The 16,444-nt window shown below is 40.5% G+C and overlaps 1 protein-coding gene across 2 annotated transcripts; it reads right to left on the minus strand.

The window, feature by feature from the left end:
* Positions 1-403: 403 nt before the first annotated feature.
* Positions 404-5,372, minus strand: LOC147613387 (pentatricopeptide repeat-containing protein At3g57430, chloroplastic-like). Of its 2 annotated transcripts, XM_086782729.1 has the most exons (5): positions 4,973-5,122; positions 4,609-4,860; positions 4,410-4,486; positions 3,802-4,061; positions 404-3,686 (listed from the first exon to the last, which is right to left on the minus strand). In XM_086782729.1, the coding sequence occupies exons 2-5, from the start codon at positions 4,835-4,837 to the stop codon at positions 686-688; spliced, it is 3,567 nt and encodes a 1,188-aa protein (XP_086638855.1). In that variant the 5' UTR covers positions 4,838-4,860; positions 4,973-5,122; the 3' UTR covers positions 404-685. The 2 variants fall into 2 exon arrangements, with proteins under 2 accessions (XP_086638855.1, XP_086638854.1); XM_086782728.1 differs by having other exon boundaries at positions 4,609-5,372.
* Between the last annotated feature and the right edge of the window lie 11,072 nt (positions 5,373-16,444).

Consider the following 16,444-nt stretch of genomic DNA (forward strand, 5'->3'; position numbering starts at 1 on the left):
GCATATCTCGTCCACTACCATCAACAAGGACTAATATGCACCACAAAAAAGAAGAAAAAAAACAGAACACTGCACCAGGTGCAAGTAAAAAAATGAGAAAGCTTAGCTGGCAAGTATGCAAATCAATGGTTAGGCTGGAAATCAGCTTTATCACAACCTTAGTACGGGAAATTGACACAGTCCCACTAGAACCCAAGGCTTACCTGCAGGCTAATTACACAACCTCCCATCTTAGAAGTTTTCATTATAACCAATGGCAATAAAGCCACTCCTTAAGCAAAATTTTACATACATGATTAAACATTTACCTCCTACACATTGACGTGTGTATAGTACTAGCACACATCTAACAAGTGGATGAGAAGCCCTTACAAAGCACAACAGTACTTGCTGGGACACAAAGGGCACTAAAATGCATACTGTACTATTTTGCATAATACTAGATAGAACTATGTACAGAACTTCTTGACATACACCTTTCAGAAAAGGGACTGGATGTCCTTACCTTCTAGAAAAAAGCATGGAAAAAGAGCATGCCACATTCCACGAAAACAAAGAACTCGCACAGAAACTCTCAAGATGGTTAGACCTAACCTATATGTACTACTGGAATACTCTGGACCTTATTCAGAGAGGAGGAGCATCCTCCGCATCTGACTGCCACCAGCATACTTCCGACTGGCCCTTAGTAGAAATCATTGCAAGAGCATTCACCAGCCTTGAAGTGATGGATGCGATAAGCATCCCTGATTATAATATCGCGCTTTTCGATCTTTGATATTATCTTAGTGGCATTGTGGCAGTCTGCACATACACGCAAATTCTTCGACACCCGAAGAGTTGTGCCAGGGGGTGTATTGAGAAGACCAAAAGCAATAGCGAGCTTCTCACAATGCCCACACAAAGCATCTTCCTTGGCCTTGTCAGACATCGGAGAACGCCGTACCACCCTGCGACCATCCTTGAATTGAACTTTAAGCTTCTCTATCTTCGCTGTGAGTTCAGTTCCCCGCATGAGGCTTACCTCATGTTCAGCCTCAACAACAGCTGACCCTGGATTTTTCCAGGCATCTATAGACTTCCGCAATGCATGCAGTTTGTTTGCATCCCCCCGTAACTCATCATTGGCATACACATCTGATATGAGATCATAATCAGAAGCACACTCATGGCCCAGATAATTCTCCTTGTTTGCATATGATTTGTAGCTGGAGAGAAAAGATGCCCAACTCTCTACATTGGAAGGCAAGGGCAGACTTTCAAGCAAATTATCTGCCTCGTTCAACCGTCCTGCACGCCCAAGGAGATCAACAAAGTAAGCATAGTGGTTAACAGTAGGTGTAACACCATAAACCTCATTCATTGACTTGAGAAGCTCGTGGCCTTCATCGACCAGACACTTTTCACTGCAGGCAGCAAGGAGATTATTAAATGTTGCACCATTAGGCTTCACTTCTTTCTGCAAATTCTCGAGGCCTTTGAGAGCAGTGCAGTAGTCATTACTCTGGGCCAGAATAGCCAACCAGGTATTCCAGGTTGCAGCGTCTCGCATCGGTAGTTTCTCAAAGTGTTGACGGGCCTCCTCTACCCCTGCCAGCTTGGCATACATAGCTACAAAAGCCCTTCCAAGAGCTGAATTAGCCTCAAGATCCTTCTCAATTACGTATGCATGGAGTCGCTTGCCATCGCCAAGGCATCCTGTGCTGGTGCATGCTTTGAGAGCAGCAAGGACAGAGGCTTCATTCGGCTCCAATCCTTCCTGCTGCATTTTCTGAAAAAGACGGAAAGCCTCCTGATGCTGACCATGCTGAACATGTCCTCGTAACATTGCATTGCAAGTTAAAACGTTCCATTTGGAGGGATCAAACACCTTGCAAGCATTCTCAAGGCTCCCACATTTGCAATACATGTCAATTAGTGCACTGCAAACATAAGGATCAGTGTCAAATCCTCTCTCTTTAACATGTTCATGGATCATTTTTCCATCTTCAAGGGAGCCTACGCGGGCAACGGCTTTCAAGAGACTTGCATAGACAACATTCGTTGGCTCTATGCCATCCTTCTGTAATTCCTGATAAAATTTTAAAGCCTCATCACCCTGGCCATGCTGGGTATACCCTGCCATCATTGCATTTACAACCTGACTCTTGGGCAGTTTGTCAAACACTCCCCGTGCATCTGTGAAACTTTTGAACTTGGAATACATGTCAATGAGTGCCTTTCCAACAACTGGATCTGTTTCAAGCCCATTTTCTTTAACCTGTTCATGAATAAGCCTACCCTGGGTTAAGTCAGTCATGATGGAGCAAGCATTTAAAATATTGGAGTAGGCAACCGCATCAGGTTTCAGCCCATCAAGCTGCATTTGTTGAAAAAGGTTGAGGGCCCCTTGCGCATCCCCTTGATGAGTATGTGCAGCAATTAATGCACACCATGGCAACAGCTCATTCTTTGGTAGTTTGTCAAAGACCACACGAGCCTCATCAAGGCTCCCACCAGATTTAGCATACATGTCTATAATGGCTGCTCCAACTTCTGGTTTGTCATAATAGTCCCAGTAATCGCTTGTTTTGTGGAATGCCCGTCCCTGCTCTAAGGCAGCCTGGCTAGCACATGCTTTCTGGAGACCAATATATGTGGGCCCATTCACTTCCATGGCCTTCTTAACCATGTGCTCATACACTTGCACGGCACCATGTAGCTTCCCGTAAAGTGCATAACCAGATATCATCGAATTCCATACAACCACCTCCCTTTTGGCAGATTTTTCATACACCTCAATTGCATCTACAAGGCTTCTACACTGGGCATACATGTCAATAAGGTTGCTTTCAACTAATACATCAGTCTCCAACTTACATTTGGAAATGTGGCCATGGACTATTTTACCCTGTTCCAGGGCTCCCAGACTAGCACAGGCCTTGAGAACCCCCATAAAAGAGATGTTATTTGGCTTCACATTTGCCTGTATCATTTGTTGGTAGAGCTTGAAGGCCTCTTCGGGCTGCCCTCGTTGGGCATAAGCTGCTATTGCTGCACTCCACGTTATGGCATCTCGCTTGGGAGAGGTGTCAAATTCTCTGCGCACATCATCCAGGCTACCACATCTTGCATACGTATCCAGAAGAGCAGCAGTGACAAGTAGCTCAGACTCATATTCTGTTCGTGTCACATGATGATGAATCACCTTGGCATCAGCCAAAGCTCCTACACTGGTACAGCCTTTCAGAGCACTAACAAACACAAAATCATCAGGCTCACCATGGACTTCAACCATCTGATAATACAACTTAATAGCTAGATCACCCTGTCCATGTTTAGCGTTAGCTGCAATGATTGCATTCCATGTGTACACATTAGGCCTGGTCAGCTGCGAAAAAACTTCATTTGCTTCATCAACACTACCTAACAGATTGAACATTCGGATCAGGTGGCTCCCTACAAAGGCATTGGGTTGGAAATTGGTTTCTTGAACCAAACGCCAGATCCCTCTGGCTGATTCCAGGCCTTTCTTTGCAATGCAATGTTGTATAAGAACATTCCAGATGTTGTTATTGACGCGCATCCCCTTTGAATGCATATCAGCTTGGGCTGCATGGGCTTCCTCCCACTGATCCTCTTCAACTAGCTTCCGGAAATTCCCAAAAACGCCAGCATAGCCAATCTTGTGTTCGGATGGAGAAAAGCTGCTCAATCACATACGCACACATCAGAATCAGTTGAGATTTGAGTCATTTTAAAGTGTCTATGATAAAACGATGCGTCTACAATTACACAAATAAGAAAAGGACTGTAGCTTGCCTAAGCTTTGATTCCACAACTGCAGGTTCAATTTCAACTGGAGCAGCTTCACTTTCTGCGGGTGCCTCAATGACACTTGCAGCTGTATTTGTTGCTACACAATTTTTTCGACCGTCTAGCCAATCTGAAGGAGGCATTTTTGGGTTCAGGTGCGCCCCAATTGACTTCACACCTGCCAATTCTAGTCCAAAGAGCGAGCTAGCCCATCCCTCGAGGTATGAGCCCACAATCGAATCACTATGCATACCCTCGAAGTTGCTCTGCCACAAACTAGCAAATATTAGTTTTGAGATACTAAATGACGGTTCATGAAAAAGACCCATGGAAAGCTAAAGATAAGTAACTTCAACATCCACAAAGCACCCAAAAGGAAAGAAAAGCAAGTGCCAAGCTCAATATTCACAAGCATCGTATATAGGGCATGAAAGTAAAGTATATGCAACTTAAACCAGACAAGTAACCACATGAGATTACAACAACAAAAATTCTCTGACAGCGGATGCGAGGAATGCATGTCCCAGCAGGCAGAACGATACATCGCCGACAGTGAACCTCGTGAGTTTAAGGAAATCACCTTCTCGCAAACAGCTCGAGGTAAAGGAACTCACCTTCTCAGACCCATTCCACCACTGAGGGATGTTAGCGAAGAACCGCCGCCAGGATTCTTCTACAGCAGAATCCTTGTCTGTAAGGAGGGTAAGCAAAATATGACCCATCAAGTCATAGCAGAGACATCTAGGACGAGATGCACATCCAAGAAAATCCAACGAAGAAATGCACATCCAAGGAAACCCTAACTAAACTCACCATCTTTCGTGCAACCGGCGGGAGCATTATAGCTTCTTGAGGCAGAGAAGAAGGAAGCGACGGAGCGCTGGAAACCCCATCCTCCTCTAGGTACCAAAAGGAGGCTTCGGTGGCTGTCGTCACAGACCCGAGATCCGACCAGCAGAGATGAAGAAGGCCTACGAGTGGCCGACGATGCGGGCACAACCTTGGCCCGCTTCACAGCAGCTGCCGCTATCGCCCTCACCATCCTTACAGCTAAACAGTACCGAACTCGGCTCAAACGGCACACACAGAACACAGTTGAGCTCAAATGACACACAAACAACACAGAAAGGCGGTTGCAAAGAGAAAGCGAGAGAGAGAGAGAGAGACCTCACCCTACAGCTTCTTCAACCCTAGACTACCGCACCGCATGGATATAATGAAAACCCTCACTGCTGCGTCTTTCCTAACGCAGGTCTAATGCATCCCTAACTTTAGGTCTCTTCTCACCAACACGAACTAATATCACATTCACATCCAGTCCCCCAACGTTAACTTGGCCGAGGCTTCATCCCTAATTTGGCGACCTAGGGTTTTACCTTTTGTGATATCCGACGGCCCCTGCTGTATGTTTTTTGGGCCCTTTCACAAGCGTCCGCATACGAGAGAACTATGTTCACCTTTGACATGTCCGTTCTCTTTGGCATGTGTACTCAGCAATACACCGAGGTGCTGCACATAATTTGTATCTTCTGCACACAAAAAGGTTGGACACGTTCTTTTGTTTTAAATGTGAGGGTATTGAAATTAGAAGCCCATAGGGCGCCTTTGAAGAAGACTCTTGTGGGTATCTTTCATATGCCTATAAGAGACCATCAAGTTGGGGAGCATTGTTGAAGGCCCTTCGCACTCAACTTCATTAGAAATCTAGGAAACATGCGAAAACCCAGGCTTAGGAATCGGGAATCTAGGATCCTAATCTAACTTATTAATTAATCGCTCAAACTATGTTCATGTGCATAGAACTAGGCTAAAGCTAAGGACTAGAGTGTGGAAATGTATTCACAACAACTACGAGTGGCCCAGACCCACCTTTGATGGGTCTCGGCCCACTCTTAGATGCCTTTGGCAAGTCGTGTGTGTTGTGACCGACGTAAAGCACCTCTACACACGTGTTGCATCTATGGCACATGTACATGCACATAGAACACATGCACGCACACATAAAAGACACACACAGAACACACATCCACATAGCAAATGCATACACACACACATACATAGACATATGCATACACACACATAGAGGCATAACGATTCCCCCATCCAATAGATTCAACATGCAGTATTTCCAAAAAAACAAATCAATAAAGAAGTGTAACTTTATGAACATTATCTCAAATAAACAAAAGCTTTTGCATGAGTTTCAAGATTCTATTCAAATACTAAAGGAGAAAACATATATTGGTGAAGAAATCACAATCAAGGCATATTACACATATAAAGGATCAAATTACATAAATCTCACATAAGCATATTATCAAAGCATTGAGAAAGTAAGACTTTATGCTACTGCATGCATCAACGATGTAATAGTAATCTCCCCACATGTAGAAGGCAAGCACTGGTATCGGGTTTGGCTTGGATAATGTTGTCTTTGAGTATCACATTTGTGACTCTGAATTTGTAAGGTTCCCCCCTTCCAAAATAGGGGAAACACTTAAGATAGCTCATCCATGCAAGGCACAGCCGCCCGCTGGCCTAGTCTTCTAGAATAGAGTTGTCCAAGAATCTATTTATCTGGCGTAGAGCTTTCACTTAATCTGTTGGAAAGCTACCCGACTAATCGAGTCCACCCATCCGTAGGTGGTGCCGTCGAGGCATTCCATCCTCCCACTTTCTACCCTACTCATGCGTCAATTTGTTTTCTAATTAATCCTGCCACACTGTTTGACATAAATAAACATGTTCCTTAATTAAGGCCCTTTTCACAAGGTTTGTTAAAACAGCCTTTTTCCACAATACAATAATGCCAAAGACAAGATTTATAAAAAAAGTTTATACATGAATCAATTTCATACAAGCCAAACCGGCTCTCTTATTCTTTTCCTTTATACCGCCGATGATCTAGAATTCGGCCTTCCAGTCTCTGCATGTTGGGCAAAACCCTACGGGACCATACACCTCATTTTTGTCGGTCGCTGGAGAGGACTCAAGCCGGCGGCCTGCCGCCCTCTCAGGCTCCATCGCTCGATCCTCCCACCCCTCAGAGGGATGTCTGCACACTAGGGTGGGCTTATTCACCGCACTAGCCTGGGCCCTCAGAACTAGACAGCATCATAATCTCTCGCCTCAATCGGTGAACCTTATTCTCCCAATGGTATGAGGGATACCTTGGGCCATTCCCAGGCTTTGCTAACGACACCGCCTGGCTACACAAGCACAAAACGGAGTTAGCGTCAAAGCCAGGAAAAACTTGCACTCTTTAAAGATAACAATTTCAATACAATTTATTGAATACAACATCACTCAATTCGTAGCTTCATACAATTTTATTTCATTATTTTAAAAAGAAAAGATACACATTTATTAACACTAATATTTTTAAAAAAAACTCTTCTTTAAAAGATAACCAAGCTAACCTGGCCACCGTTTCCTTGAGGAGCTTGTAACGAGAGGGTTAGGGCCGCATTGGGAGCATCTTCTCTAATCTCATTATTGCACGCTCCTCCCGAGATAATATTTTGACGTTTTCGGGATGGGGGCATCTTGGACATCGTCTTGTAGGGCTCGCTATCGCAGTCAAAAGGCTTCAGTCATATCTCAATTTTGAGATCGTTTGCTCATCGTATGAGCAAAAGACCACATCACATAAACCTTCTCTAAGGCCAAAACCTCTCGATTTGTGTGCCAGACTACCCGGGGGGCTTTTTTTTTTGTCCAGGATGTTCTCCTGGTCGTTGGGGTGCAGACCATTCGTCAATCGGACACCCGGTCGTGCATTTATTAAGGTTTAAAGGTCGTTGCTTTTTAACTAAAAATAACCAAAATTTACGTATAAGCTTGATCCGGTGTCCATTTTGGATGCTGTAAAATTCTATATTAGGGTAAAATCGCATGCAAATTCCAAATTTGGGCTCAAAATTTGAAGATTCTAAGTATCAATGGCTTATTTAATAAAATCATTGATTTTTATACCATAAAAACTCATAAATTCATCTATTACATGGGCATTTCTTTATTAGTGAAGATGGGTATGTTACAGAATTTGATGCAATGACATATGGGTAGGAACATGACCATACATGATTTACACATGCCAACATCCCCCTTCCCCCCCCCCCCGGGAAACAAAAGAACATACAGAAGTAGCATGTATGATCGATGAAAATTAGATATTCTTCTCACAAACCCCATCACAATTAAAAATTTGGATGTCTCGATAGCCAACATCGAAGCCATCCCCTTGCCTTGCATGATAGTAGTCGTATATTGTCTGGAGGTAGAGCAACCCTTGTAAATTATCATCTTCAAGTCTACATGCAAATTCCTTCTCAATACTTCCCCAACTGCTTACAACAACATATCATCCTCTTCACAACAATACAAAAATGTCATGATCCAAACCAAACATGCTATCCAAATGATCATATAGTTCATGCTCTACACATAATTGTGTAAAATGTGGGCCCTTCTCGTGCCCCATCATTAGGTACTAAAGTTCTAACACGATGATCTACAGTGCCATGAACTCGAAAGTTATATATACCTTATTGCCATAAAACATTTCATCAAGATGAGCACCCAATAATACAAAAGCTAGGGCACTATTATAAGTTGCTTTTAACATCATTGCCATGTAATAGAATTTGGGTGGTTCCAAAATCGAAGGGCTTCGAGAATTTGGGTGGTTCCTTTAATGGCAGCAGGCAGTGACACACACATATAACTTAACAGCAATAGTTTGATGCATAGTTTATTTTGTCTCTTGTTTCCACAATTGAGCACGGAAAAACTATAAAAATAATTAAGAGGTCCTAGTAGTGAGTGAAGAGTAGAAGTACTAAACAGCAATGCTAGGTGCCCTATATCCTCTCTTAAGGGAAATTAATGAAAACTAGAGAGGCAGCCCCCTCTACTCGTCACCACACCCCTGAGATTAATGCAAGGAGGAGGGTGAGATTAAGCTCCTTATACAATAGACAAGCACACGAGAGATGAATGACTGAATTTTCTTCTATTCTCTTCTCTTCTCTACACATAAAGAGATAAGAATACATACTATAAGGGAAAGTACTCTCCTACTATAACTTACAAAGGTGAAATGGCTTATTGAAACATAAGGCATTATGAAAGACCGATTCACCTTCTCTTTTTCCTTGCATGATACATGTGAATTTACTGAATATTCAGCACGTGTAGTACCACCAAATGATGTTTCAAAATTCATGGCATTATGCCTCAACCTTCCTAACCAATTTCTAACAAATAGATCCACTACTAGAGGCCTCTCTAAAGCCACTAAGCACATGTGATTGATACTCTCCATTTGATGCAACCACCACATTACTCTTTACATCAACCTCTATGGAATTTCTCATTAGTGTGTGTACTAGCTACTATCTCATCAAAACAACATCCATGTGCACTCGCATCTCATGTGTACCATCTTCCTTATGTTGTTTTTTTATGAGATGAGCAGTTCGTGTGGTATCGGCTACTCATCTCTTATGTTCAAAAGCAGCATCATGCTATGAACTAGTGCAGCAGGAGTTCTGTTCATAATATAAACTTTAGATGCTACTACTTTAGTCCAAAATAAATAGGCCATTCCTTTCTTGTTCCTCAATGCACGTGCAAGTTTTGCAATATGCATGTTCTTCCTTTCTATAACCCTATTTTGCTGCAAGGTGTATCTACATGTGAACTACCTCTTTATTCCATGCTCTATTAGATAATCATTGAATTTATTGGAGAAAAATTCTCCCCCCCTATGATCTTAAGCATTTTATGTACATGTCTTTGTCTTTCTCAACCATTGCCTTAAAGCTCTGAAAGTGCATAAACACTTCACCTTCCTAGTATGGCCATCAATGAGAACGATACATAATAATGGCATCCTTTGATTGATGTCATCTTTGTTGGTCCCTAAACATTCCTATCATGTGGAAACGTATGCTTAGACTGCTTTCCCAATTGGCATGCTTCACATACTTGGTGCATTCTGTCCACTTTAAACTTTGGCAAACCTATAATAATGCTTTTGGGCCTCAATATTAACATGACCAATATGCTTATGCCAAATGTCAATGTCTAGCAATCACACCTACTCTGTGCAAACATTGTACCAATATGCTTATGCTGCTAAATGTCAATGTCTAGCAGTCACACTTGTACTATGTGCAAACATTGTAGCCCCACACTTCAAGCATGTTTACATCCAATGTAAGCATTCTTCTAATCATGTTGTCCTTTTTTGCAAACCACGTGGCACTAGTTATTATTGAAGTCTTCTACATAACGTCATCAAGGGTTATAGACCGTGCTTAACCATTTGTCCAACTAAAACCAAGTTCTTTACAATATTTAAAACATGAAGTACATTTGCAAGGTACATCATTTTGTCCTCATACTCCATAAATAATAGCACCTTACCAACATGTGCAATAGAATGTGCAGTATCATCACTCATTCCACATACCCTACTTTTTCCATTTTCTACATATCTCCAAACCACTCTCCATAACTGGTAGTCAAGTGATTAGAAGCACCCGAATGAAACTATCCTGGTTTTCCATTTTTTATATATCTCTAAACCACTCTCCATAACTAGTCACGTGTGGTTAGAAGCACGCAAATGAACATACTATACATCTCTAAGGTCTTGTGCATTTGCAGTCATAGAACTAAGCATATGCTACATCACAAAAAGCTACTCACTTCTATCTTCAACTTGCTTGCTTGAAGATGCACAATTCCCTTTTACTGCAGCTTCCCACTTTTAATGTCATTCTGTTTTTTATAGCACTCCTTTGCTATATCACCTGGTTTTCCACAAATAATAGCACTTTATGCTATTTCCACTCTAGTTTCTTTGCCATCCACCTCAGCCTCTCTGGCTCCCCATGCCTCTAAGGTAGCCTCTTCCACCTGTTTGTGTAATAAAATGGTCTCATATGAATAATGGGCCTAGGGCCAATGGACCATGCCCACCATGGACAACACTTATGATAGTGTGAAAGGGGTGGTCGTGTATATATTTCACATATGCCATATTTGGGGTACCTTTTGATAATCATCATAATACAAGTCAATTACTCTTCTCTCTAAACCTAGGCTAGTCATCCTAATCTAGGCTAATCCAAGGCTAATTAGGCTAATTCCAAGCTAATCTAGATGTTCCTTTCTTTCATTGGTATTAGAGTCTAGTCTTTCATCCACTTTCATCTTAGTTTCAAGAAAATTTTAGGAATTCTTGGATTTCTAGATTATTGATCAAGAAGTGGGACATGGTGATCTTGATTGGGTGATCTTCTTGATTCATTTTCCTAAGTTTTGGGGCCATGGGTTGGCTAAGGACCAAATTTTGAGGGAGCCGCTCCCAATTTCAAATCATAGGACCAAAATCGGGGAAAAACTTGCTAATCTTGATTAGTGCTAATCCAAAACCATTTTTTGCTCTTCCTTCTTCTTCATCCTTGATCTTGGAGTGATTAGGGCTTCAATCCTTGGCTAAGAGTTGACATTAGCTTAGGGTTTTGTTTGAGCATAACATTGGCTTCATTTCAAGCTTAATATCGAAGGTTCTTGTGAAGGAATCTCGCTCGTCAGGCTACCGCCAAATGCATGTTTCTATGGAGTTCATTGGGCAGTCTTTACTTAGCCAATGTGTGGCTTTAGGCTTAACAAAGCCTAAGGTAGCCACAAGATAGACTTTGCTTTAGTTCTAAGCTTCCAATGAAGGCGATTTTCTCTACGCGTTTCTTCCACAATCGACTATATGTTTTCCCTTGGTGAGTGGAGCTTAGCCATCCATTAATAGTTGCTAATAATACTTGTCAATGATCATCAAAGATGTGAGCAACAATGCTTCAAATTCTCCTTATCTTGCATATTATGGTTTCTTGGGGATTGGAATCCATAATGAAGCCTTGCCAAATGTTAATTAATCTTTTTAATGATGGTGGATAAGCATTGATTAAGTCTCTATATAAGCCTTTAAATGAGCATTATCATGCCAAGATGGAAGGTTCTTCATCAATTTGGGGCTTTCACAATAAAGACCCTAATTTCATGCAATTGGATAATTACTCATGCAATTGAACAATTATTCATGCAATTGGATAATTACTCATGCAATTGGACAATTACTCATGCTATTGGACAATTACTCATGCAATTGGACAATTACTCATGCTATTCACTTGTATGGAGAGCTATAATATGCCTCAATGAAGACCATATGCAACCATATATCTTCAATTGAAGCATTAGGAGAACCCTAAGCAAGATTTGAGCATTCTTGTCATTTTCTTGGAAGCATTTTGGGGAATAAGCCTTGATTAAGTCTCTACACAAGCCTTTAAATGAGCATTATCATGCCAAGATGGAAAGGTTCTTAATCAATTTGGGGCTTTCACTATAGAAACCCTAATTTCATGCAATTGCACAATTACTCATGCTATTCACTTGTATGGAGAGCTATACTATGCCTTAATGAAGACCATATGCAACCATATGTCTTCAATTGAAGCATTAGGAAAACCTTAAGCAAGATTTGAGCATTCTTGTCATTTTCTTGGATTTTGGCGGATTTGGTTCCATTTTCAGCATTGCTTGGTAATTGAGGATTTCCATGGTTCAATCTATGACATTGAGATCCTTTCATGCATTGTTACATGCCATTGGAAAGTTATAGATGCCATTCATAGCCATTTTCATGCTATGATATGTCACATGACATGTATGAATCATGCTATGGTCTCGTGTGAGCTTATGGAATGAGGATGTATGCCATTGATCATGTTTGATGCAAGTAATATGAGGTATTCCATATTCTCTTGTGAGAAGAGGCACATGTTTGAGCATTGTGAAGGGCAAGTGATTGAAGTTGTACATGGGAAGACATCCTTTTGAAGCTCACCCTTGCAATCCTCATCATCACCATAAAAATCTTGTATTGATGGAATTGGAATGCATCTATGTGCTATGGTCTCGTGTGAGCTTATGGAATGAAGATATATGCCATTGATCATGTTTGCTGCAAGTAATATGAGGTATTCCATATGCTCTTGTGAGAAGAGGCACATGTTTGAGCATTGTGAAGGGCAAGTGATTGAAGTTGTACATGGGAAGACATCCTTTTGAAGCTCACCCTTGCAATCCTCATCATCACCATAAAAATCTTGTATTGATGGAATTGGAATGCATCTATAAGTGTCATTTGTAAGTGACCCACACTCTTATCCATTTATAAGCTTTCATTTTTTTTCTTCCATAACTAGAAAGCTAGATATGTGGCGAGGGTACCTTGGCAATAAGAGGAGAAGAGGCCAAGGAGAGTACGTCTTGAACTCACCGTGCCATGAGTGCCATAGTAAAGTAATACAGTGGGGGATTAGGTACAATGGTGGTAAAGAATTGGCCCAAGCCCTTGCTCTTGGATTTCAAACTTGAGTAAGGGGGTTGGAAGAGCTTGGCCCCCGAGAGATTGGCGAGATTCAAAGTGCTACATCGACAATCATCTTGTGGGTAATTACATTTGGAAAAAAACAGTGGCACAAGAAAGGGAATTGATAATCATTGTATTGGTAATTGCAATTGGAGCAAGGCAATGGCATAAGCAAAGGGGGGGAAAGATTGCAATTGTTGGTATTTGCATATTGCCTATGCTTGGGCATTAGTTGTGATCACATTTTTGGATTGAGTTTTAGTAGAAATTACCCAAAGGTCATGCCAAAATTTCTAAAAATTCACATGCATACCTGCAACCTAAACCCGAAATTCATTCATAGTGGTTTTTAGGTCTTGCGTAGGTCTTTACATCCTCTTGTAATACTCCATAAGTCCTTTGCGTCAAGCTTTAAAGATCCTAATTTCGACATCATTTTGGGGGGTGAAATTAGGGTTTTCTAGAAATCACCAAACCCTAATTCAATCATAAACCCTAGATTATGTCTCATGGGTCTTTACATATCTTGTTAGTACTTCTTTAGACCTACCAATCAAGCCCTTAACTCTCTGATTTCAAGTTCATTTGCTAGGTCAAAGTGTCATAGTTTACTTTTTGACAAAAGTAAAATAGAATTGACTTCCACTTTGACTTTGGTCAAACTCTTCGGGGGAATGAAATTAAATGATAAGATAGTTCCCACAAGCTATAGGTCATCAAAATCGGTCAAGTTTTGGTCATCCTATAGTTAGCCCAACTTTCCATTTTTAGTAATACTTCATAAACCCTAAAACGGAGAGTAAAATTTTATGTCTTTGCATATTGTGTTAGTACAAATCATTAGGTATCCATAGAGCCAAAGACCATTCAATTTGGAGCTTGGGAACCCTTTCAAATTTTTTTGGGCAATTGAGATGATGCCGAAAGCCAAACTCAACAAGGGGAACTACAAGGAAGCTCTTGAGTATGAAGCGGGCACATATATGTATGTACGTATGTATGTATATATGTATGTGTGTGTGTATATATATGTATGTATGTATGTGTGTGTGTGTGTACATATATATATATGTATGTATGTGTATATGTATATATGTATACATACATATGTATATGTGTATGTATGTGTGTGTATATATATATATTTACACACACACACACACACACACACACACATTTCTCTTCTAAAAAATCCTTTTTATTAAATATGGAGGTTGAGGCTCTAGATTTGCTGATCTAGCCTATTTTGTGGTGGTTGTGGACTGGCGCATTTAGTAGATACATGCTACCATACATTCTGGAGGGAAACATTTCAAAGAGCTTCATCTCCTATATAAGTTAAGGTGAGTGATCTATTCACTCACTTAGTCTGCATTTGGCTTGCTGTCATGACTCTACTCCTTGTATGCGGTGGGAGACCTTCCAACCAGGTGCTTTTTTATGTTCTCATGTAACTTGGCTTACATTTTTTAAATGGTTCATTGCAAGGTTATGCAGTATTATGCAGATGCTAATGATCTGCAGTATTACTGCAGATGCTAATGATCTGCAGTATTATGCAAATGCTAATGATCTGCAGTATTACTGCAGATGCTAATGATTTGTAGTATTATGCAGATGCCAATGATCTACAGTATTATGCAGATGCCAATGATCTACAGTATTATGCAGATGCTAATGATATGCAGTATTATGCATATGCTAATGATCTGTTGGGTCTGATAGAAGCATGATGGATATTGGTTGTTAGGATATTTAGTGTATGGGCTTGATGCCTGCTTGAGATTTTGCAGTTCTCTAAGCTCTATTTTTGTATGGGTCACCTTCTGATCATCAATGGTTTTCATTTGCTGCCTATAGATTTGTAAAATGTGAAGTAAATGGTTCTTGGTGTAAGGTATTATGCTTTGCTTAGGTTTCTACATCTACTGTAGGTTTCTTAACTAACTACTTTGGGAGGCATGGAATGCCTACCCTTCTGATCAAAACCTAAATTATACTGGTCTTGGGAGAACACATCATGGCTTTTTCTGACTAATTGTATTGGAAATTTTTCCTTTATTGTTTTCACCTAGTCTTGGCAATGTTTGGGAAGTAGATTCACTTCTCCTCTGCTTTGTCTATCTATGAGATTCTGAGTCTCCTCTCCAACTTTTGTATTGGTTAGGTATGGATGCCTTCTGTCCTTTGTTTAGTTTTTGAGGTATTTACTGCATTTTTGGGTTCCAACTCCACTTGGGACTTGACTGCTTTTTGGCATGTAGTTTTGGAGTGGTCTTTTTGCAAGACCTGGTATCCTTTTGAGATAATAGTGTTACCTGGTGTCTATACCTGGTGTCTATATACACTGGTAGAAATGTTGAGGAGTTCTTAAATGAAGGGTTTTCTTGAACTAGTTTATAGACTATAAAAGGTTCTGACTTGAAACCATGCACCACAAATGTTCTTCTGGTCTATTTTTTGTTACATTGTTGCAAGGACAACACTTGTTAGGTATGGCTTAGGGCTTCTTGCCTCTATCTGGTAAGACCTTCAAAGGGAGATTTTCTCCTTGGATTCTACCCATGCTCTGTTTTTTCCTAGTTGTTCTGTCCATACAGTGGCATTAGCTTGTGTTTTTCTACTGGTACAAAAGATTTTGGCTTTTTTCTAAAAATTTCCATATTGGGCTATGACATGTGATGAGACTTTTTACCTAATCATATTGCTTTTTGCCTAATCATATTGCTTTTTGCTGCACAGTAGAGGCATCCCTTGATTGGTTTGATTATGGGTAGTTTTTGCTTTTTTGCTGCACAGTAGAGGCATCCCTTGATTGGTTTGATTATGGGTAGTTTTTGCCTACACATAGGCTCTACATGCTTTAATCTAAGGGTTAATGTGATGTTTTTTGTAGTACTGATTTTGGGATATAATGAAGGAATGAAAAACATAAATAGAGTATTCTAATTATAACTCATGGACATTTGTTGAGATCACATATAATGGTCTAAATTTGCATATTCAGATCTGGATCCTTCTGGTGAAGTATATAATGTAACTTTGAAAAAACTAAAGTAATTGTGCCTCAATTGGCATATTTTTGTACAGAGCATAAAAATTCTTTTTCATTAACAAAAATGAAGCATGTGTGTACTTTACAGTTACACCTTTGGTATTCATTGGTCCATACACCATTATAAAGCATTTGAAATTAAAAGA

Source organism: Cibotium barometz, chromosome 44 (genome assembly GCF_041138505.1).
Source record: "Cibotium barometz isolate CiBa-2024 chromosome 44, ASM4113850v1, whole genome shotgun sequence".
Lineage (NCBI taxonomy): Eukaryota > Viridiplantae > Streptophyta > Polypodiopsida > Cyatheales > Cibotiaceae > Cibotium > Cibotium barometz.